The 24,535-nt window shown below is 31.4% G+C and overlaps 1 protein-coding gene across 5 annotated transcripts in view; it reads left to right on the top strand.

Annotated features, from left to right (window-relative positions):
- The window catches only part of roq (roquin), a 108,312-nt gene that overhangs the window by 3,189 nt on the left and 80,588 nt on the right, over positions 1-24,535 (top strand). For 4 of the 5 annotated variants that reach the window (XM_067284527.1, XM_067284524.1, XM_067284526.1 and 1 more), the window contains exon 2: positions 9,981-10,416. In XM_067284527.1, the coding sequence (XP_067140628.1) occupies positions 10,068-10,416 (349 nt within the window). In that variant the 5' untranslated portion in view covers positions 9,981-10,067. Of the gene's footprint in view, positions 1-9,980; positions 10,417-24,535 lie in introns of those variants that run through there. The other variant, XM_067284528.1, reaches the window with a different exon arrangement.

Raw genomic sequence — 24,535 nt, 5'->3', positions numbered from 1 at the left:
GAGAGCTCAGCTGACAATAGTATATTGCATCCAGCCTAGGATCTTGTAGGTGGTAATGCTGATATTATTACCAACTCTATTATCAGATTTCCAACTAGCAGATAAGCAAGTGGGATGTGAAAATGTCAGACACAGAACTGTTAAAATAACAAAAATTGTACATTTTTACATCACTTGTAAGCCAGGGCCATCAAGAGAGGAGGAGCTGAGAAATTTTTTCCAGTCCTGGAGAAAATTTAGGGGTCTGTAATGGTTCCTACCTCTGTGAATTATTATTTTTACTAAAAACATAAAATAAAATCTTTAAGACTGATTTTTATTAATAAAGGAACATTCAACATACTGTATTTCATTTGTTCAAAAAACAAAAGAGGACTGCATGACGATTTTGATCAAACTCAGTGAGGTTATATAGTGCATCCTTAATGACTGACATTTATCAAGCAATAAAGTGCACTACTCAATATTAAATGAGAAAATTAAATCTTGGTTGCTTGCTGTTCTCTTTACTATATGTATTTTCTTAGCATAAGGTTACTGTTGAGAACAAATCATACAGGAACACTTTTAGTGGAAAAAGGTTGGTTTATTAATAGGAACGGATATGCATTTTGGGCTTAATGCCCCTCTTCAGTCCTATTATAACAGATTTATCAGCAAAATTATTAGAGTTACATATTTACCAATTGTATTGAAATATTTAGGATACGCGTACAAAGGTTTATATAATAAAACATAATTACCTGAGATTATAGTTACAGTTAAAACAACACCACTCGTGAGAAGACGTAGGTGAAAAAAGGAAAATACATATAGTGGAGAGAACAGCAAGCAACCAAGATCTAAGAATACTATGACCAGCCAAGATCTAGCAAACACCAAAAAGATGGAAGAACTGAACAAGTTACTAACAGATGCTTGGTATCTAAACACTATTTTATTAGAGAAATTAGCACTTCCAACACTAATCTATCTAAATCCATTTCATCATCAATACAAAACCATGATGTTAAAAAAGTAAATAAGTTAATTTTAAAATTGACAATTAATTTTAAAAGATACAAAATTAAAAAACTCAAATCTAAAATCAAAAAGGTTAAAGGTATACACAATTATAAAGTCGACTATGATAACCCATATACTTGTAGAAAATATAATAAATTAGTTAAAAGACTAAATTACCCAACTATAAATGAACAAAAAAACTGGGAAGAAATGTCAGTTGTAAATCAAAGTACTTGCATAATACCTAATTTTGTTAAAAATTTTTCAATCAAAGGTTAAACTTTAATGGTCCAACAAAAATTAATTATAATGATTTCATAGCAAATAATTAAAATAGAAACTAACAAGAGAGAACATGGCAGGGCTAATTTTAAGCACATTTTAAATCATTATAAACATACTAATAATCATAAAATCAAACAAATCAAATTTCATAGCAGACAAAAATTTTTTAACAGATAACGATTTAACTATAGTCTCTGCCAATAAATCCAAACAAATAGATATAATAGAAAAAGAAAAATATGATAAAGTTAAACTTAATTTAGTCTCCTCTTCTCAATATCACACTTTAACCGAAGATCCTACTTTAAGCATATATTAAAGTTTAGTAAAAATAATTAAAAAACTTAAAGAATCTAATTATATTAATACTAAAGATGTTAATAATAATCTTGATTACAACTGGAGAAAACCCAGGCTCAACATCAGAGTAAAAACCCATAAATTAAATGAATCTTACTGCCCACTGGTTGACATTAAATTTTGTTCTCTACAACTTAGAGAAATTCCTTAAAAATAAACTAAATATATTTGATAATTCAATTAATAGCATTAAAAACTCTGACTAGTTCATAAAAAAACCTCCAAACTCTTAATATAAATAAAGATATGAGAATGTTGAGCCTGGATATATAAAAATCATGTACTCCTCCATCCAAAAAAAGTTTATAATAAATACATTAAATAGCTTAAACTGTGACAAATGGATAACCCAACTCGTCGAATTTGTTTTAGTCAATAATTATTTTACTGTAATAATGGTTTCTTTAGACAATTAGATGGCATCTTTATGAGCTCTTGATCAGTCCAAAACTCATTGAACTATACATGATTAACATCGATAATATTATCCACAAACTACAGGATATAATGTTCTACAACCGTTATGTTGATGACTGCTTTGTTGTTTATAACAAACAATTAACCAACCCTCAAATCATACTTCAATATGCCAACAATATCCAGAAGAATATATGTTTTGAAATAGAAAATGAAAATAACAGCAAACTTAATTTTTTAGACATCACTGTGCTAAGACATGATAATTTCATTACCTTTAAAAAATATATAAAACCTTGTGACGTCAGTAAAGTAATAAATTACCACTCCAACACACCCATGTATATTAAAAAGAACATATTCAATATGTATGTCAACAAAATCAAAACATGTACAAGTTATACTACTAACCAAAACATAGAAATAGATCAAATTTTTTGCACCTTTTAATTAAATAACTACCCAAACAGAATTATCAACAAATGGCTACAGAACCACTCGTCAGGTCAACCCAAACCAAATACACAAATAATTTACAAAAAATTAGATTATACCCCTACTATTTTTGAAAACATCCAAAGAATACTAACAATGTATAATATCATTTTAGCACCCACACTAAACAATAAAATCAAAAATTTCTTAAAAACCAAAGAACAAACTAATAGTAATACTGACGTTTTATTAAATAATAATCTCGTTTACAGCTTTGCTTGTACGTGTCACCCAAAGTACTATTACATAGGTGAAACTAGCAGAGTGTTAAAAACCTGTGTAAAAGAGCATATAAGAGCAGTGAAGTATGATTACACCAACTCAGCAGTTGCCCACTCATTGCAATCAAGCTGGCTGCGAGATCTCACTCGACAGCGTCAAAATTCTTAAAAAAGAAAAAAATATTATTAAAAGAAAATTTTATGAACACATTGAAATTATTGAAACTAATGAAATACACAGAATGAACCTAAATACAAGTGCAGTCATCAATGACATCTGGCAACCATTCCTAACTAAGTAGCAAAGCCCTTTAAGATGTACTACCTCCCTCCATCGTATCACATTGTGTAGGTCAACACACACCAAACACTCAGTGTATGATACAGGGAATACATCTTTTTAACCTCTGCTATCTGGTCTAAGTTTTTTCTCTGTACATTTCATTGAAATTATTTTGCACCCTACAGGTATTCTGTTATTAATTTTATAAAAATTTCACCTTTTAATTATGTACTTAATTTTAGATTTAAGTTTACCCTCTTTTTATTCTAGCACATCTTGTTATACTGTTCTAATGTGTATAAGGGTGGAGCTAAAATTCTTTTAGCTCCATTTTCCTCCCCTTTTTTCACCTATGTCTTCTCATGAGTGATGTTTTAACTGTCACTATAATTTCAAGTAATTACGTTTTATTGTATAAACCTGTGTATGCGTATCCTAAATATTTCAATACAATTGATAAATATGTAACTCTAATAATTTTGCTGATAAATCTGTTATAATAGGACTGAAGAGGGGCATTAAGCCCAAAATGCATATCAGTTCCTATCAATAAACCAACCTTTTTCTACTAAAAGTGTTCCTGTGTGATTTGTTCTTAACAGCAACCTTATGCTAAGAAAAAACATAGAGAAAATTAAAGTTGAAAATTGAACAATCATTTAAAATCTTTAGAATTTCTTTGTGCAGAGTGGCCAATGGTTTGGTGGGGGCAATCCAGTTCCATAGTCATAAGGTTGGTGTTTTGAATCCTGTTGGTATCAATATGATATTTTTTTTCTTGATAAAACTATAATTTTAAATTTACAGAGTGGCCAATGGCTGGTAGCACACCCCCATTGAGCTACTGGCCATCCTGCAAGTAATAGGAATTCTAAAGGTTTTAAGGAATTATGCAATTTTCAACTTTAATTTTCATGTTTAAATTTGAGTAGTGTGCTTTCTGCTTGGCACATGTCAGTCATTGGCACTATGTATTCACCAAGTTTGATCAAAATTGATAACCCCTATGTCATGCTGTCCTCTTGTTAGAGAACATCTCAAAATCCAATTGTTAATCAAAGCCAAACAATTGTCATAATGCGTCGGGCTATTTTTTGTATTTAATTATTATTAATAGTGGAAAAAACAGCCTGATGTATTATGGCTATCATTTGGCTTTGAGCATCTATGAGAATATCTGTATAGTACCTAGCTTGGAAAAGTTATTTGAAGAAATGAAACAGATACACAAGGATTCTTACATAACTATTCCTTTATCCATTAATCAAACTGCAATGGGGTTTTTGGACACTGAGGGATTAGCTTTTTCAAACTATTAAAGAATCCACACACCACCAGCATATCTTGAATCTTGTACACATGATTTGTTATTTCTCCTTTTTTCAATATAACACCACTTATGTACAAAAGCAAGGAGTATCCATGGGCAGCCCACTTTGGGGGATCTTTGTGAGATGGTAGTATATGTATATTGGGAGTTAAAAGTATTACCATCATTCCTTCCTCACATTCACATTTACAAAAGATATGTGAATGATGTTTTCATCATCAAGAGAAATAAATAGGATATAGAAATGTTTATAGAAAGCATGAACAACAACCCTTTTGGTCTGAGTCTCATCAAGTCCAATAATGCACAAGCTCTCTACATTTACTATCAGAAGGATCTTCAGATCTTCAGAAGGGCAACATTAACACAAATATATATTACAAACCTGACCACCTGCCATTACTTATACTGGCAACCTCTTGCAATCCTTATGCTTATAAAATTGCTGCTTTTAGATCTCTCAAGAAAAGAGCATTCACACATTGCATTTACTACACAGACATGTTAAGTGAATTATCCCGCTTATAGAATATTGCAACCAAACACAGTTACAAAATAGACCTTATCTGAAAGTTAGACAATGTGTATAAGAACAGAAATAATGAAGTTGTTAACACTGAAGAGAGGGAAGTAGTAACAGACATAATAAATATGATACTTAACACTTGCCTTATAGTGGTGGGTTATAAACATATTATGAAGAATATATACACAGAAATAGTGAGTCATAAAAACACCAAGATAGCATACATACCCAACCTCACTATATGTGACCTATTATGCAGGAGTCAACCACGTCCAGTTACTGGAGGGTATATTTGATTCTGATAAAGGACAAGACATTCCACCATGGCTTAGAAGACATTGGTTCTACTATCTGTTTTCTTCAATAATGATTGGTGGAACATAACTATGATATCAACAAGAAGAAACACACCATTGCCCTGCCCATTTATGCCTTGGATAATGAAATCCAGGCTGATCTACAGAAGGCATCCATCATTAGGTGAACTAGGCAATTTGATAACATCAGGGTTTTTGAGGTACTAGAAATTTATAAAGCCGAAAAGAAGGGGTAGAGTATTCATTTATAAGATGAGAAACTGTTGTCTTATACATAGCAGGCAATACTTTAAAACTGCAACCCAATGCAATTATAACAACTATTAAAGCAAAATTATGCAGAGAATATTCCATAAAAAATGCATTTGAAAATTATTTAAGGCATTTAGTGCATGTTATAGATTATTATTATTATTATTATTTTTTATTTTTATGGTATCAATGTCTCATAGGTCAAACTTCTTCAGGTCAAAGGTTTTGAATCAGAATAACATTGTGATCGATATATTTTGAATATTGTTGCATTTTTAATCTGTTTCATTTTTCAAATGCATTTATAATTTTAAATTTTGTGTAAGACACTGATAGCATAAAAATAAGAATAATAATAATCTATAACATGCACTAAATGCCTTAAATAATTTTCAAATCATCCTTTATACAGATCTTTTTTAGATCTGCAAAAAGGATGGAAAACATTAGTCCTTCTTTCAATAATTATTTACTGAAATTTTTTTTGTTCTTCAAGGTGTTTTGCTATTGTAAGAAAGTGCATTTCTGACACTTAATGCTTTTCTACTACAGGTACTCCTCACTTTATGACCGAGTTCCGTTCTGATGACTACGTCATTAAGCAAATTGGTCGATAAATAAGGAGCTTGCACCGGGAATATAGGATCGTTGTAAAATTATATAAATTATGCAAAAAACTTCAAATTTATTCATAAAAAAGACTATTATAGTGTGCTATTAGCCTATTATAGTACGTGCAAGCCTATTATGGTACGCTTAGTGCTCATGTCACCATTCATCACTGATTGACACTCAAGCTGAGAAAGGGGATTCCCCGAATTGCAGGTTGAAACTCGATTGGTCGTAAGTGCGAGTGGTCGTTAAGCAGATAGGTCGTAAAGTGAGGAGTACCTGTATTGCAAGAGTAAAAATACTGCACACACTTAAAAAAAGATGTGTACTATTTATGGAGATGATGCTGTTGGTGCAAGCAATGTACTGTACAGTACATAAGTGGTTTTCTTATTTCAAAGCAGTAATTTTTCTCTGGAAGATGTGGAATGCTCTGGAGAACCATCTGCTATTGATAATGATCAGATAAAGACATTTGTATTTGTTTTTGTATTTGTAAAAGAGGGTGAGAGAGCTGTCAGTCGTTTAGCTGACTTAGCCCATTTAGATAGGAAACGAAAAGAAGGTTCGAAGGTAAGGTGATAAGCAGCAAGAGGAAGTTAGATAGATAGGAAAGAGGAAGGAAGTGACCATGGGTTCCATGGGTGCTGGCAACACCACAATATACAAAATGAGACAAAATATGGTTACATTTCCATTCTAAATCATCATTGTTATTTAGATGATATACTGAAATAAAATGCATTAGAATATCTTATTTAATTGATCATTAATTAGAACAACATCCTGAAAAGAACAAATATCTCAGTAGACCACACATTATGTAAATTTGCTTAATAACACATCATAGGTGGTCTATAAATCACTGTGGATAACAACGGGCCAACCTAGCAATTATGCTGCCCTGGAAAAGACAGTTATTTGCTGCCCCTTTTAAATATAGGCATAGTGTAATTTTAATTGAAAGATCTGAGGGCTTGGACTTCACACATTTAATTACTTAATTATTTTCAAAAAGTAAAATACAATTATTGGAAATTAAGGATGTTTTATTATTTTTATTTTCTTTGGCCAATTTTGCCTTAGCAATCTGGTTCCTTGGTAACAGGCTAATATAGAGTAACTAAAGAACACTGTTTAAAAAGTCCATCTTCTATAAAATGTGGATATTCAGACTTGGGATACTGTTCTTTGGGAGAACTCAATTATATATGTTGTCCTATGATGATATGTACTTTAATTTAAAGCAGTTTTTTTTATTTTAAAATTTTTACATTAATTTATGTAGTGTTGGGTAGCAAATTATATGTTCAATTATTTATATGATTTAATTTAACGCTAAATCCAGAACCTGTTACCAGTGTAAATTGTGAGAAGATCTTTCTTCACAAATGTTTTTGAACTTTTTAAAATAGTTCTTCCCAGGTAAAACCAATGGAATGCATCAAAAAGCAAAGAAAGATTTTTTCACAATTTATGCCAGTAACATGTTCCAGATTTAGTGTTGATTTCAACCCTGGCATTAAGGTGATGTTCATTTTCTGATTTAAGTATTTAAAACTGTGTAGTAATAATTATTAGCTTGTAAATTTTTGCTTTATTTTGTATGCTAGTATGCAATAATTTTTGGAGAAATGTTTGGTTCTGAAAATACAAGATCTGATCAAAAAGTATCTGACTTTATTTTGTTCTCTTCGCAAGTATTTGCAAACTGGGGAGAATACTATATTGTCATGTGATCTTGGAACCTACTGAATGTGTGAATTTTGGCTAGTCTGTCCTACCCTGCAGTCACTATTTGTCAGCTGTGATAGTTGTGTGCTCATGCTTTTATCATTGCATTAGTGATTAAGTGAAAAAGGTGGAATGTGACAGATCCTGATTTCATAAAGATTATACCTGGGTTACAGGTATGACCTTGAGACATGGACACAATCATCCCAGTGAAAAATGCTAAAGTCTCTGTAGTCAAAGAAGGCATGGCAATCATGTAGCAATGTGAAGGTTATGTTGTTGTTTTTTTTTTTTTTTTTGACCACCAGGGCATAGTCCATTATGAATATGCCCTGTATGTACAAACTGTAGCAAAGGAGTACTACCTGACTGTTTTACATCACCTTTGAGATGCTGTTAAGTGCAAGAGACCACAACTCTGCAGTCTGAAACTTATTTATTCATCACGACAATACTACTGCTTATGGATTGTATCTCATATAGACATTTTTTGAAAAATATGGTATTGCACAGTTTAGCAGCCTCCTTACTCCCAAACATGGCTCTGGCTGACTTTTGACTCTTTTCCAAATTGAAGATGCTGTTCAAAGGAAAGTTATTTCAGGACAAAGAGGTGATCAAGACTAATGTGATAAAGCAGTTGATGGAGATCTCTAATTGAAAAATACTTCCAACAGTGGAAGCATCACAGGAAGAAGTGTATGAATTCAGAAGGAGAGTAGTGATTGAACATAACATCTAGGAACCATAGATTATCTTATCTTGCAACAGAATGTTGCAGCTGCTGCTCTCGATTCATTGTACTCATAGATGGTAGTGTCCCACTTGATCTCACAAATGCTCAGTGGACAATATTTAAACTCACACAAAAGCTGGAATTTTTGATAGAAAGCAAAAACACAGCAATCAATACATACTCTAGCACACAAATTTTAATGTAAACACAAATATTTTCAGCCATATTTATGGCCTTCATCAGGTAAGAGAGCCATTCTATAAATTGAATAAGTTACAAAACTTTCAAAAATGGAACATTTCATGTGTGCTCTGATGCAGTATTCCATACTTAATCAGATTTTAGAACAGTTTTCAAATTATAATTATAATGCAGTTTTTAAATTATATATCATAGATGATTAAAATACAGAGATACATATATAGGTCAAAATATTACAAATTAAACGTAAATAAATTTAGATGGGAGCCAAGTAAACACAGATTGAGCTTTTAACACTTAATCCTGGTTTGTGTTCAAGGTATATCTTTATTGGTTGTATTTGGTTTATAATATTTTGTGAATTACTGTATAACATTCAATTTGTATTTGCCTGGCTCCCATCTAATTTTTGTTTAATTTGTAATATTTTGATATATATGTGTATACAGGTACTCCTCATTTTACGACCTATCTGCTTAACGACCACTCGCACTTACGACCAATCGAGCTTTGACCTGCAATTCGGGGAATCCCCTTTCTCAGCTTGAGTGTCAGTCAGTGGCGAATGGTGACATGTACACTAAGCGTACTATAATAGGCTTGCGCGTACTATAGTAGTCTTTTTATGAATAAATTTGAAGTTTGTTGCATAATTTGGATAATTTTACAACGATCCTATATTCCCGGCGCAAGCTCCTCACTTATCGACCAGTTCGCTTAACGATGAGTTGTCGGAACAGAACTCAGTCGTAAAGTGAGGAGTACCTATGTTTGTATTTTAATCATTTTTATGGTTTGTTTATTTAAAAAAAAAAAACATTCAATGATTTTGCATTTTATTCTGGATTAAATATTTTTCAAGACATCAAAGTCTCATCATTAAATTCATATTTTAAGAATATTAATGTTCTTAAAGTATGGAATATGATGATGATGGTTCTGATTTAAGAATTATTAAATCCTTTAAAAACTTCAAAAGTGAAAAGGATTTCAAGAATTTTTACAATAAAAAAATTTACAGTTAATTAATAATAATATATATAAAATTTTAATTAGTATTAATTTATAATTTCAGTTAAGCATAATTAAGCATAGTATTAATTTAATATATTACATTATTATTATTGTTATATTATATTGTTTCTTTGTTTTTGTTAATTTTTTATATTTAATATTAATTTAACACACACAATTTTTCCCAAACAGAAAAATATATTATGAAGATAACTTTTAGTCATTCTGTGAATACTAAAAAAATTATATTTAAAAGATGAGATACAAAAGAATTTAAAAATGCCAGTACAGTCTCCTCAATGGACAGAATTTCTTTCTTGTCCTATTTGTTATAATGAATTTGAAGTAAATTTACGACGGCCAATCAGTCTGGGATGTGGTCATACTATGTGCAAGAATTGTCTGTCAAAACTTCAAAGAAAGCAATGTCCATTTGATCAAACAAATATTAGTACAGATATTAATCAACTTCCTGAGAATCATGCTCTTCTTCAACTTGTAGGAGGAAGTGTGCCAGAAAAAGTACCAAATGTTATTCCTTTTGTTCCAAAAGATGATGTTAAGCATTATCTTTCTGCAAAAAAATGTATTGAAGATTTAGCCCTTTATCTTAAAGTGACAACTCAAGGTAAGCAGCTTTCACTTCCTCAGAAATTTTTAATAATATATTATTATTATTATTATTATTATTAATTTTTAATAGGACAGGTTTAAATTTCTGAAGGTGAAATAAAAATAAACAAAATGAATGATTTATTGAAGTATTTATTTTGGATTAAATGTTTTTTGAGTTTGTTTGGCTATATCATTTGAAACATTATAATTTTAATATAGTGTTTATATGATAAAACCATATTTATTGATAGAACTTGGCTAACTAATTACATAGGTATTATAATGGCCTTATAATTATTGTAATTATATCTATTTGATTAGCTAACTGATAAATCTGGCTTTAGCAGGTAATCATTAGAGTAATTTGGGCTTAGATGATTATATGGCTGATAGTGTTTTTAAATTGTAATTATTATTCTATTGATGATTTATACCATATATCTGTGCTTTATAGCCCATGGGTGATAAATTGATTTAATGCCCATTGCGAGCTATAAACTGAAAACAAAATACTGCAGTAAAGCAATCCATCTTACTAAAATAATCAAATTTTAACTTACATGTTATTGCAAAAAACCTCAAAATGATAGTATCTATAGTAGAAAGTTGTTGTTACTGGTACCAGGTATTTATATCGCACTTCATGCATCATTTGCTTTTGGGATATAACCTGATTGCAGCAGAACCATTTTGAACTTACTTAAATTATCTTTAATTTGAAGACATAGTCTGTCCAAAATCAGGAACCACCATTTATTTACTTCTAGTGTTCCAGAATACAAGCATTTGACTAACCGACCGTTCTTTTTAGGCTGCTTGGCTGTTGTGTTCAAGTTAAAAAAATCCTTTAAAAACACATTTGATAAGGTGCTGGTAAATGTAGATTTTCTTAGCTTTCCCCTCATGACAAATCTTTGCAAAGACAAAGAAAATGTACATTTAACAGTGCCTTTTCCTCAGTAGGTATAAAACTCAAATATGTTTGAGTGGTAAGGATGGAAAGAAAGCAAAGATGTCTGTAAGATCCACCAGTTTCAATTTTAACTTTGTAACTTTAATTGGATATTTTTCTGTTTTTTTAAAGGATTTTTTTAACTTGAACTTGATGGCCAAGCAGCCTAAAAAGAAAGGTTGAATCATCAAATGTTTGTATTCTGGAACACTAGAAGTAAATAAATGGTGGTTTCCAGTTTTGGACAGACTGTCTTCAAATTAATTTCATAAAATTGCCATCCAACAAAATTCTACAGTTAAATTTTTATTTGGGAGAAATGCCATATTTACTCGCATATATGACGAGGTTTTTATTCATTTATCACAGCTTCAAATTCCTAGGTCATCCTATACGTGCGAGCGAAAGTTTCTTTGTGTTTTTGCAAATAATTTTTGTGAACCATGTATTTGCATTTTTTACCGGATGCTTATCCTCTTGTATTTAAAAACATAAGTATATTATCTGGGTCTTTTGAATCATTCTTGTATATCGTCAGGAGTAAAGATGAGTAGCAATGGGAAAAGCAAAGCTTTTGAATTGAATTTCAGATTGAAATTCCAAAATCAAATCGGGGCAGGATTTAAGTTTTAATTGATGGAGAGTGGATTTGACTGTTAAGAATTGGCAAAAAAAAGGTTCCCGACTGTCCAGCTTTACATGAACAAATTATGTTGTCGATTTTACAAGATTTTTCCTTAAAGTTTAAAATGCCAGTAATTTTTGCAGGACAATGTGTGCATTTACGTGCATTTGATATTTTACTTGTGATTAAACGAAATAAAATTAGAATTGTATTAATAAATCTAATTTTCTTTATTTTAATCTTTAAAGTCACACCTCGTGCTGTATGCAAGGTTGTCTTATATGCGAGTAAATACGGTAATCCTCTAAGCTAGTGTTTCCCAAACTTTTTACTCATAGTTCCTTTTGACCTCAAAAAATATGTCAAGAATTGTCCAAATTTTCCTTACATTGTTTTGCAATTTTTATCTAATAAGAAGATAAGAAAGATGTAAGGAAACCATTGCAGAAATTTAGCCATGGATCCCTTGGGATCAAAGGAACAGTTTGGGAACATTTGCTTTAGGCCATTAAGGTTAATTTCTAGTCTTTCTATTTTTTGAAAAAGCTTTACCAGAAATAAAAGCTGAACCTGATTTAATGCCCTTGCGATACACCAAACTTATTTTCATAGACAAACTGACAAAAATGGCAATGTTTCAATTTATTTCCCATGAGCTGTAAAGTGCAGGAATATGGTGTGAATTCTATAATAAAATGCAAATTTATTAAATTAAGTATAAGAAATGGAATAATTTACATTTTAATTAAACATAATTTTGAAGCTTATTTGATGTAAATTTAGCTTTTTTGCAACTGTTTTACTGTTAAATTTTATTTAAAGTAACAGAAGTGAAAATTACTCAGTTTCCCTCTTACCATAGTGATGCTTCTTCCTGCAATTCCTGTTATTGAATTTACACCTGTCCAGGGTTTAAAAATGTTTATGAAAATAACAAGTTGACATTTTTTCATTGATTTATAATTTATTTCTTAATTTTATGTTATTAATGGAAAGATTACATTTTCATCACGAGCAATGTTTCCTCTAATTTTTTATATAACTGTGCAGTGATGAAATGCACATGATAAAAAAATTTTTAAACAAGAAGTCTGATATATGTTCATATGAACCTTTTTTGCTTAATCACTTATACTATCATCTCTCAGAACATTCCTCCTGAATCGTCCTCTATACAGAAATTATTTGGATCCTTATGAGTTTTTTGTACATAATAAAGCAAAACAATTACTGGATTAAATGTTTTGTGTGTAGATGTCCTGCTGTTGGTCATGTTTACAGGAAGTAAAAGCACTTGTGCACCTTTATAGAAATCAGTGCATGGCTGTGCAGACATGCATACAGGTTAGAGGGAATATTGGTCAGAGGACTGACATCATTTCTTTTGAATAAAATGCTGCCTAACTGAAGAATTCTTATAGATAAACAAGAAAGAAACAGAAAATTTAAAGTTATTCACTCTTTAGATACCTACCTAACTATGAAGATATTTACACAAGAAATTTGTATACCCGTGGCTGGATTTCTAAATATGTGCAGTATGTCCTGGTCAAGAGTGACAGTTTTTGAGAGGCAGCAAAATTGGCAGGCATAGTATAAGAATGTTACAAGAAAAGTAAATAATTCCAAATATTGTAATACAGTAAAATCTCATTATTTCGAAACTCAACAGACCAAAAAAAAACATGACTTTGAATTATCTGGGTTTGAATTATTTAAACTTTTTAAAAATTAATTAAAATTGTAATTCCTGAATAAAATTATGACTTTATCTTATATAATTTTACCAGTTTGGTTACAAATGCATTAATGTTACAAGTTATTACTTAGTAATTTAACCTATTTTGAAAAAACTGTCAGTTGACGTGTACTTAATGAAAACAAAACTACATTTGAAGAAAGACATAAAAATAATGTACGAAAGAAGCTTAAGTGCATTAATGAAAACTACTCGTGAATTTCGTCTAGAGGACCAATAGCCACATATGAAGATTTTACTGTCTTGAGTTCAAGATTACAAAAATCGATTGATGAAAACAGTCTCTATTAATGGCTAAAGCTATGTACACATTCTATCCTGAATATGCATGTGTATTTAATGGACTTTGAAATTATTGAAATAATAGATTTTTGCAAAAAATGTCCAAAATAATTAAATGCCAAATATATTTCTTTTATAAAAATGAAAAGAATTGTCTCCACATTGGTAATGTATACAATGTCCAAATGACCTTGAATGGACAGCCAATAAATCAAAAGTGTGTAATAGGTTAAACTGAAAACAAAATTGCCACTTGGGCAATTTTGTTTTCAGTTTAACTTTTCTGTGTAGACATGTATGATGGAAGATTTTGAATTAAACAGTATTTATCAGTGGCGTGCCGTCATTGGAAGCGATGGAAGCGCCGATTCCACCTTCCAATGACCTTCCCTTGTATTTTATAAAATATAAATTTTCATATTTTAACGTACTTTGAATTAATTAAAATGAATATTTTATTATAACTGCATTATGTATCTTTTACAAATTTCTATACTACATGTGAAAAAAAACGATAAGATTGCTATTGTATATTCGAATAATTCAGTTGCGGAAGGAATGTCGAAACCGGGTCAGTTTCTAATCAGCCAGATTATATAGGCATTAGCACATGTGGTTTACAGAGCACCAACCTCACCCGGTTTAGCTATTAGAAGCGACACACGCGTACGGAGTCCAACTTTATAACCCGGACTGGTTCTGAGCTGTTAGCCGCCTGCCTGTCAACTTCCAAGCAGCCAGATTATAGGCATTGGCACATGCACTTTACAGAGCACCAACATCACGGTTTAGCTGGTAGAAGCGACACACGCGTAAAGAGTACGCGACTTTATATCCCGGAGCGGTTGTGGGCTGTTAGCCGCCTGCTAGATATTCGGCCACCCTCGCCCGATTATGTGAATCATAAGCAGACTAGATCAACGGCGGGCAACCCGCGGGCCAGCTATGGCTGGCGAAAAGTTTCTATCCGGCCCGCGAGATCTTTAATAGATTATTAAATTGGAAAAATAACTAATTAATAGTTATTTTTCCAATTCTTTGTAATTTTCGAAAACGATAAAAAAAATAAATGTAGTAATTAACTTTTTATTTATTTATTTCATATTTGCAGACTAAAAAAATTACGAGTCACAAGAAAGCGTCAATTAACTACTACGGCGCAGAAAAAAACGTAAAATTTATTCTGGTCCATGTTATAAAAAGGGTTGCCCACCCTAGACTAGATTTATAACAACCCAACCGATAGGAGTTTACTGGCACGTTTTTATGATAGTTCTGTATAGTTGACAGGAGTTTAAAAAAACTCCATTAAAATATTTGATATATTTATTCTGCGTTTATTCCGCTCTCCCATCTTATATTACTTACGGATTTCAATGTTAAACCGGTGATATTACGATTTAGTATGTCCCATCTGTAAGGGGATGCAGAAAAAACGTGTACAATTCTAGTACAGTGTTAAAAATTAACTGTTACTTTGGCAGCATCATTTACAACCAAATTTAATGAATGAGACGTACAGTACATACAATGGTACAAAAAAAAGCTCTAGAATTTATTTTCTTTAAATTTACGATTTATATATCCGTTGTCATAAAAATTTGTCTTTCCACTGTTTTTCCCAAGACTACAGATATTCAGGTACAAAGTAACTGGTTTCGACTTATTTCTACTTAAGAAGTGACTAAATAATTAAGAGATTAGGGAATGGGGACATAAATAAAATCCTGTTGAAAGAGCCAGAATTTTACTTTAACAAAAGCTTAACAGAACCAATCACTCGCTCAGTACAGTGGGAAACTGATTTCCGTGTACACCTGGTATTAAAACGAATTAGTTAGAAAACGAATGACTATTAAGTTTAACATAGTTAGATTTTTACAGCTACAGTGAGAAACATTTAAAACTTACAACAGCCCTGTGGCGTCCTTTGAGATATACTAGTGATGCGACAAAAGAGGCATTTGACATTGACCGGTATCGGCACCCTCGGGATTTGGCACGCACACACTCACTACACACCTACCTGGACCGTCACAAGTTCCATCCATTAGCTACTCGTATCAAGATATTTGACTTAGTGGATTGTTTTAAGATTTAAAAAGTAAAGAATATTTTGTTATTTTTATGTACAGGTACGTTTCTTTACAAAGCTATATTTTAATTATAATTTTCTTTAAAAGTATATTAATATAATTGAACAATATATTGTATCAGGTATGTATATCCACCGCACATTTTATTTCACCGAGTAAGTTTTTATAATTTATTTTTAATTTTAGCCCTTATATCGTGGCTAGCGATTCAGAATGTAATTGTGATATTAAAAATACATTTAGAGAAGTCTACAGTTTTTACTGGCTTATCGAACAAATGAATACGAATGGACCCTAGACCAGTGATTCTTAACAGGGGGCCGCGGCCCCTGGGGGTCCATAAGAAGTTTGCCGGGGGCCGCCAAATTATGCAAAATTTCCTTCAGAATATAATAAAAAGAAAATTGATGTATAATTCGAATATTGTATTGAAAAGTGGGTTTAAAGTTTACCTAGGGAACCCCAATGGCTGCGCTTCCGGTTGCCATTTTGTTTGCTGTACTACACACGCGTACTACGTTCAAAAAATTATGCAAATTAGTTAGTATGTATAATTTTTTGAAAAATAATAATTACATTAGTAAAAAATAAATGTTTTAAGATTATTTTGCAAGTTCAGCTAGCTATGAAATATAAAACTGTTACTCACGTGTTTGACGCTCTGTCATACATTTCCTTTCCGTTTCTTCTCGCTTTTCCTTGATTTGTGATCCCTATCGTTGATGTTTCTCTTTTTACTCGATATTTTTACACGTTTTTTAGTTTCGCCACACGAATGTGCCTTACTTTTTTTCCCTTCTTACACTCGTCGCTTTGTGGAGCAGCTGGAACGGACTCCGGTTCTTTCCATTTCGGCTCGATTCCAGACCCTTCTCTGCACACACCTCCTACAACCCACTTCGTCCCCTTCAATTTTCTACCTTTCTCGTATTTTCTCTTTGCAGTTGCTGTTTCGTCTATTTCCACAACTTCATTTATCCCGCCAATCTTAAAAGTACATAGGTTATTAATGGAAACCATCATAACAAAACGTAAAAAGTTTGCCCAGTCGACTGCTGTTTTTTGATCGTTGTCGACGAGTATCGTTAGAAGAGGGCTTGCTGACCATTAAACGCGCGACAGGCTTAGCGGAGAGAGGCGCGAGTTCCGACGGCGCTCCCCGGAAGTGGCGGTGGAGAGGTGGCACCCTCGTGTTTAGGGGGTTTTTAGGAGTCACAAGTTAGTTGTAACAAAAAGCGTTCGAAACAGAAATTTTAGTTGTACTTCCGAAAATTTTCACTTTTAAATTTTACCCCATTTTTGAGGGTCTCGAAAAGTTCATATATAGTCATTTTGGAGGGGCCTATATCTCGCGAAGGCGCACTCGTACACCCATGGTTCATTAGACTTTTTTGTTCCTACCAGTATGCTCTACAGCTCTGTTAAAGTCCCAACCGCGTCATTCTGACCTAGAATTGTACCTAAAAACTTACCTATTTACTATTAAAAATAGCAGAAAGTAGCATTTTTTCTTCAAAATTGTTTAACTGGTGAAGAAAAAACCACTTGCAGCAGTCGAGCCGTCACGAAAAACAAAAAATTTGCATACGACAGCGTTATTTAAAAATTGTGCCACCTACACCGAATTTCTAACATCACCTGCCGTCGAGATTACCGGAAGCGCGGCCATTGAGGTTCCCTAGGTAAACTTTAACCGAAAAGTGAAATAAGAAAGATAAAGTTTTCCTATTTAGTTTTTATTTATTTATTTTGTATTTCTTCCTACATACAACTTTGTTAGTACAGAAGAAATAAATGTAAATATGCTACTTACACAGCAGTATTTACTTCTTTTATTCCAAAGCAATTTTAAGAAACTATTAATGCTTGGAATTTTAAAAATAATTAGGAAAAATAGTAGGCTTTGAAAATTTAAATATTTTTGCAAAAGTTATGCAAAATCCTTACGACAAGTGGGGTGTTTTAGTTTTAGTTTAGTTTTAGCATCGACATTGGATCGATTTATCGACATGTTTCTTATTTTATTTTCTGTTAAAAATTAATGAGTTTTCATGTTTAATTGTGAAGTTTGAATGTTATTTAAAAAGATAATGAAATAATAAAATTATGGTTTACATTTATTATATAAAAAATAAAGCAATAATAAAAAAATCAATTTATTATAGATAAATTATCAAATATAAATTATTATTAAAAAATGGGAGTCACAAAAAAATTATGAAATATTTGGTGGGCCGCGAGTATAAAAAGGTTAAGAACCACTGCCCTAGACCATCACTGACGTGCAATTAACTGATTGCCCCTGGAAGTCGGCTTCTTACAGAAACACAGCTTCCCTGTCATCAAATGTCACGGCACGCCACTGGTATTTATGTAGGTCACCAGACCAGTAACAATTGAATTTTATTGTATGCATATTTGAAATTATTCAAACTAAAATATTTGTAAAATCCTATTCTTTTGGCCAGGGATTAGACTTGACTTTGAATTACACAATACTTATCTGATATCAAGATAAAGAAATTTTACTGTGTTTTTAATTAATTTATTCAGTAATCTACATAAATAAAAATAATATATTAAATAATCTAATTATATTATATACATAGCTTTGATCATGTATAATGTAAACATACACAAATATGAATGATTTAATTTTTAATTAAAACAAAATATACCATCTATTGATACATTAACCATACCATTTAGTAAAATGTTTCATTTTGCACTTAAAAAAGTGTACTGAATTTAGTTCACTCTAATATAATATTTGATCAAATGATCATCGTAATAAATCAGGCTATAAATTTGCTATTATTAGTAATTAGATATTAAGTAATATGGTATTAGCCAGTTTTGACTCTCATTTTGGCTAGTTCTTTTCTTTCAGATGGTTCTAAATTATTTAATAAATTATTAAAAATTATAATTATTAATTTAGATAACAGATGGTACCTAATGTCTACCTCTAATAACAAATCATTCCATACTTAATATCTAATCATTAAAAATAGTAAATTTATGGCCCAATTTATTACAATGCTTGTTTACTTGAATATCAATATCAATGTATTGGACTTCATGAAGTTTATTAAACATAATATTTAGTAATCAAAGTCCAAGTTAGTGTGTCTTGTCAGAATCATTTGTTTACATTAGAAAAGTGGCATTTGAGCCTGGGCCTACCTATAGTGGCAAAAGCATTAAATCTGACCATGTATAATGAGAAATTTTGTCTTATATTAAGAAGTTTTATGTAAATAAATTTATTTACTACTTTCATTTTTTCATTTATTTGCAATTAAGTGATAAATTTTATATTTTGTTGGTAAAACTAGTGTAATAATACAGGGTAATTGTTAAACTGACTAAGTCTAGAACTGAAGATTGCAGGTCTGAGTAGCATAATTAATGAGATAACATACGTACCTGCCCAATATGCAAAAGATATGGAGTCTGATTAAGATTGATCTTTTTTTCCAGAAACATCTAAATTATTTAATTTAATCATAATTTATTTCTAATTATTAAATTTAATACAAGGCATGTTTCAAAAGTAAGATACAACTGAAATAACAGAAAAAACACACCTTCTTTTTATCCAGAAAACAAATTTAATGAATAATAAAATAAATAACTTACTGGAATATAAACGTAAAAATGAAATCAAACACCTTAGTATTTTCAGCAGCAAACTAAATGTAATAAAATAAGAACGTTTTTGGCTATTTTCAATAGTCCTCTTCAGTTAAGCCTCTTTAAAATGAAACAAAACATAAAAATAGAATACTTCTTTAAAATGAAATAGAACATAAAAATAGAATGCCAGCAATAACATCATTTAAATTTAAAATAACAACATAAAATAAAAATAACAAAAAAATAGTACAAATTAAACAGTAAAATAAAACAAAGTATTAAGAGAATTAATTGTTGTAGTAAAAAGATTTCCATGCACCGGATAGACTATCAGCATCTCTATGGTTGATGCAACCTTTGGTATTATGCGCCTTGTAAATCTCAAGCTTTTCAACGTATTTAATAACATGTTTATTAGTGGCAGTCTTAATTATGGAAGCTTTATCCCAATGCACACTGATATCTTGTTCTTTTGCGAAGGCTGCCAGGACAGTACTGTCCAAGTTTTTAGTAATCGAGTATTTATGCTCCTGCAGCCTCTGTTTTAATTAAAGACCTCATAGTGGCACCAATGTAAACTGACTCTGAATTAAAACAGCAGTCAGTTAATGGGATTGAATATACTCCTGATGTATTGTTTCGATTTAGTTTCAACTTATCGTTTCATAGAATTCTGTAAATCGTAGGACTACGTCGATAAATCATTTTAACATTGTTCTTGTGAGCTATTTTTTTAAAGATTGAATGTAGGAAAGGAATATAGTTGGGAACTACCTTTCGGTCCTGGTTGGTAGTAGTACATTGTTTATTTGTTGGATTATCGACATAGTCCTACGATTTACAGAATTCTACGGAACGATACGTTGAAACTAAATTGAAACAATACATCAGGAGTGTATTCAATCCCATTAACTGACTGCCGTTTTAATTCAGAGTCAGTTTATGTTGGTGCCACTATGAGGTCTTTAAAACAGAGGCTGCAGGAGCATAAATACTCGATTACGAAAAACTTGGACAGTACTGTCCTGGCAGCCTTCGCAAAAGAACAAGATATCAGTGTGCATTGGGATAAAGCTTCCATAATTAAGACTGCACTAATAAACATGTTATTAAATACGTTGAAAAGCTTGAGATTTACAAGGCGCATAATACCAAAGGTTGCATCAACCATAGAGATGCTGATAGTCTATCCGGTGCATGGAAATCTTTTTACTACAACAATTAATTCTCTTAATACTTTGTTTTATTTTACTGTTTAATTTGTACTATTTTTTTGTTATTTTTATTTTATGTTATTATTTTAAATTTAAATGATGTTATTGCTGGCATTCTATTTTTATGTTATATTTCATTTTAAAGAGGCTTAACTGAAGAGGACTATTGAAAATAGTCGAAAACGTTCTTATTTTATTAAATTTAGTTTGCTGCTGAAAATACTAAGGTGTTTGATTTCATTTTTAAATTTAATGAATTAATAATATTTCAATCTTTATTTTATAGATCTTCCTCAGTTACAAATTAGAATAACTGAAGAAATTAAACAATTTAATGAAATCAAACATATATCAGTTATATATCTGATTTCTTATTAAGTTATTCTAATTTTTAACTGAAGATCTATAAAATAAAGGTTGAAACATTATTAATTCATTAAATATGTTTGCTAGATAAAAAGGTGATTTTTTTTTTTTTCCTGTTATTTTGATTATCATCATCCAGTTTCTACATTTATTATTTGCTAAAATACAGTCTTTTATAACAACTTATTAATAAATTACATTTAAAAAAATTAAATTAGCCAGTTGAAAGTATTGGGTTGTTCGGAAAGTTCGTAGCGATTTTTAAGAGAAATAAAAGAAATTGTTTTAATACTAAAAATATACTTTTATTCCATTATGTATGCACCATTGTTTTTAATGACGTGTTGCCATCTATGGGGCAGCTTCATGATACCCTCTTCGTAGAACTTTCCAGTTTTTTCCGCGAAAAACTGATCCACGTGGTTTTTGCAAGCTTCCAAAGTATCAAAGTTTTTATTATGAAGGGAATTTTGTAGAGAACGGAACAAATGGTAGTCCGACGGGGCAAGGTCGGGTGAGTAAGGGGGGTGGGGTAAAACATCCCAGCCTAGTTCCAATAATTTTTGGCGTGTTCGTAAAGACGTGTGAGGTCTGGCATTATCTTAGTGAAACACAATGCCTTTTCTATTGGCCAGTTCCGGACATTTTTCTTTAATTGCCATGTTCAGCTTATCCAATTGGGAACAATACTTATCAGAATCAATTGTTTGATTCTGTGGAAGCAGCTCATAGTACAGGATTCCTTTCCAATCCCACCAGACAGTGAGCATGACCTTCTTTGGATGAAGACCGGCCTTTGGAGTTTTTAATGGTGATTCATTTTTCTTACCCCACGATCGTTTTCGGCTGATGTTGTTATAAATGATCCACTTTTCATCACCTGTCACTAAACGCTTCAGAAAAGAGTCATTTTCATTTCGTCTTTCAAGAGAATCACAAATGGAGATGCGATCCAGTAAGTTTTTTTCCATTAAGTCGTGAGGTATCCAAATGTCATAACGATTCACGTATCCAAGCTTCTTTAGATGTTGAAATACAGTACTGTTTGATGACTTCACTATGTCTGCAATCTCTCGAGTTGTGTAATGAGGGTTTTCATCCAATAATGCTTTGATCTGGTCCTCTTCAATAACAGGAGGTCTTCCTGAGCGAGGAGCATCTTCAAGGCTGAAATTACCCGTTTTAAATTTTGCAAACCACTTTCGAACAGTTGATTCTGATACAGCACTCCCACCATAAACATCACATATCTTTTTTGCTGTTTGTACAGCATTTTTGCATTTACGAAAAAAGAAAAGAAACAAGTGTCGATAATGCACGTTGTTCGCATCCATTTTTGCAATGAGCCAAATTAAACACTATTTGAATAATCTTAACAGTTTTTTTGTAACGGACGCGTCTCAAGGTCATTTATCGTAATATTCATTGGTTTGTACAATTCTAATCATTTTTGCGTCAATCGGTGTCTCAACTGTCAGCTATCAAAAATCGCTACGAACTTTCCGAACAACCCAATACATAGTCTAAGCTATTTTTCTACAATTACAATTTTTTCTAAACACTTTTCTCAGCAGGAGTCAAGGCCAAAAATTTTTCACTTTATGATTTGAAAAATTTTGTGACCATGTCTTTAACTTCGTGATTATCCAAAAAGTGTAAGCCATCAAGATGTTTCTTAAAAGGTCCAAAAAGGTAAAAATCAGAGTCTGCTATCTGTAGTATAAGTAGGCTGACTTGCTGTTGCACAATAATGTACTCCCCATGCTGCATGCCCGATGTCAGACTAGCTAAACAAAAGTATGACTGGGAAATAATGGACCAACCTTTGCTTAGTCCAGATTTAGCAGCCTCTGATTTTTAAATTTTTGGACCTCTTTAAGAAAGTGTTTGTTGGCTTACACTTCTCAGATGATGATAAAGTTAAAAATGCAGCCATGGACTTTTTCAAATCATTAAGTGGAGAATTTTTTCAGAAAGGAATTTTACTTTTGTTTCCCATTGGGAAAAGTGTTTAGAAAAGAATGCTTGACTATGTATAAAAATAGCTTAGATTCTGTACTTTTAACTAGTTAGTTTAATTTTTCAATATGATTTGTTATTAAGTTGTTTACAAAAGATCATACCTTACTTTGGGACATATCCCTTAAACAATGAAACTTAACTGCCTATACTCTTCAGAAGTTGAAATACTTTAACAATAAGCAACTCCACATCTTCTGCACTTTTTTCAGCAAATCTTTTCTTGAAAGAGTGCAGAAGATGAAGTTGTTTATTAACCACATATCAAAATAAAACAAAAATTGTTTTGTTACAGTTTACTCTAAATATCAGTGTTCTGGAACAGTTTGGACTTGGTTTCCCAAAAGTGCTTGGAAAACTGATGTTTAGAATGAGTTCTAATAGTAGATTTTTATTCATTTCAAAGGAATATGGGATTACTTTTTATTATTAAGCATTTAGCTTTAGGCCAAATTACTTTTTTAATTACTGTATTTTCCGGCATATAAGATGACTTTTTAACCCAGGAAAATCTCAAAAGTCGGGGGTTGTCTTATAGGGCGAGTAAATCCCAAACTCTGTATTTTAGCTGTAAAAGTCGGGGTTGTCTTATATGCCCAGTCGTCTTATATGCCGGAAAGTACAGTAGTTACTGTCCTAAGTGCAGCCTGAAAAATCTGTGGATGAGGTTTTTGTGTAACAATTATCTTTTGTGATTTTTCTATTAATTTTTGCAATTTCTATACTTTCATTTAGATAATCTGAATTATTTGTATTTAAAAGTTAATTTAAAAGCAAGTGTCAATTAGGAAATATTGTGGATTATCTGCTTCTATAGTCCTAGTCGAGTCAGTGTAACAATTAACTTGAATTTGAGTTTTAACTTGTAATTATGAACTCATCCAACAGCTTTTTGTTATTTTTAACTTATCTTTAGAATTTAGAAAACATGAAAAATCACAAATTAAGTAAAGTAGAATAAGAATAATATCTAAAAGATAAAGTACCTGACAAGTAGAACTTATCAATTGTGTAGATTAGTAGAAATTTAAAAAGAAGAGCAGGAATTTTTGAAGTAATAATCTATCTTGGATATTAATCCTTTGTGAACCGTCTTTGTAAGCCAAGTAATGAAATTGGTAGACGTTCCAACAGCAAATGGTTAGGGAAACTTAGTTTATTTATTCATATGCATTTCGGG

This window comes from Centruroides vittatus, unplaced genomic scaffold, assembly GCF_030686945.1.
Source record: "Centruroides vittatus isolate TY-2023 unplaced genomic scaffold, ASM3068694v2 scaffold_1319, whole genome shotgun sequence".
In the NCBI taxonomy this organism is placed as follows: domain Eukaryota; kingdom Metazoa; phylum Arthropoda; class Arachnida; order Scorpiones; family Buthidae; genus Centruroides; species Centruroides vittatus.
This window is presented reverse-complemented; position numbering and strand designations above follow the sequence as displayed.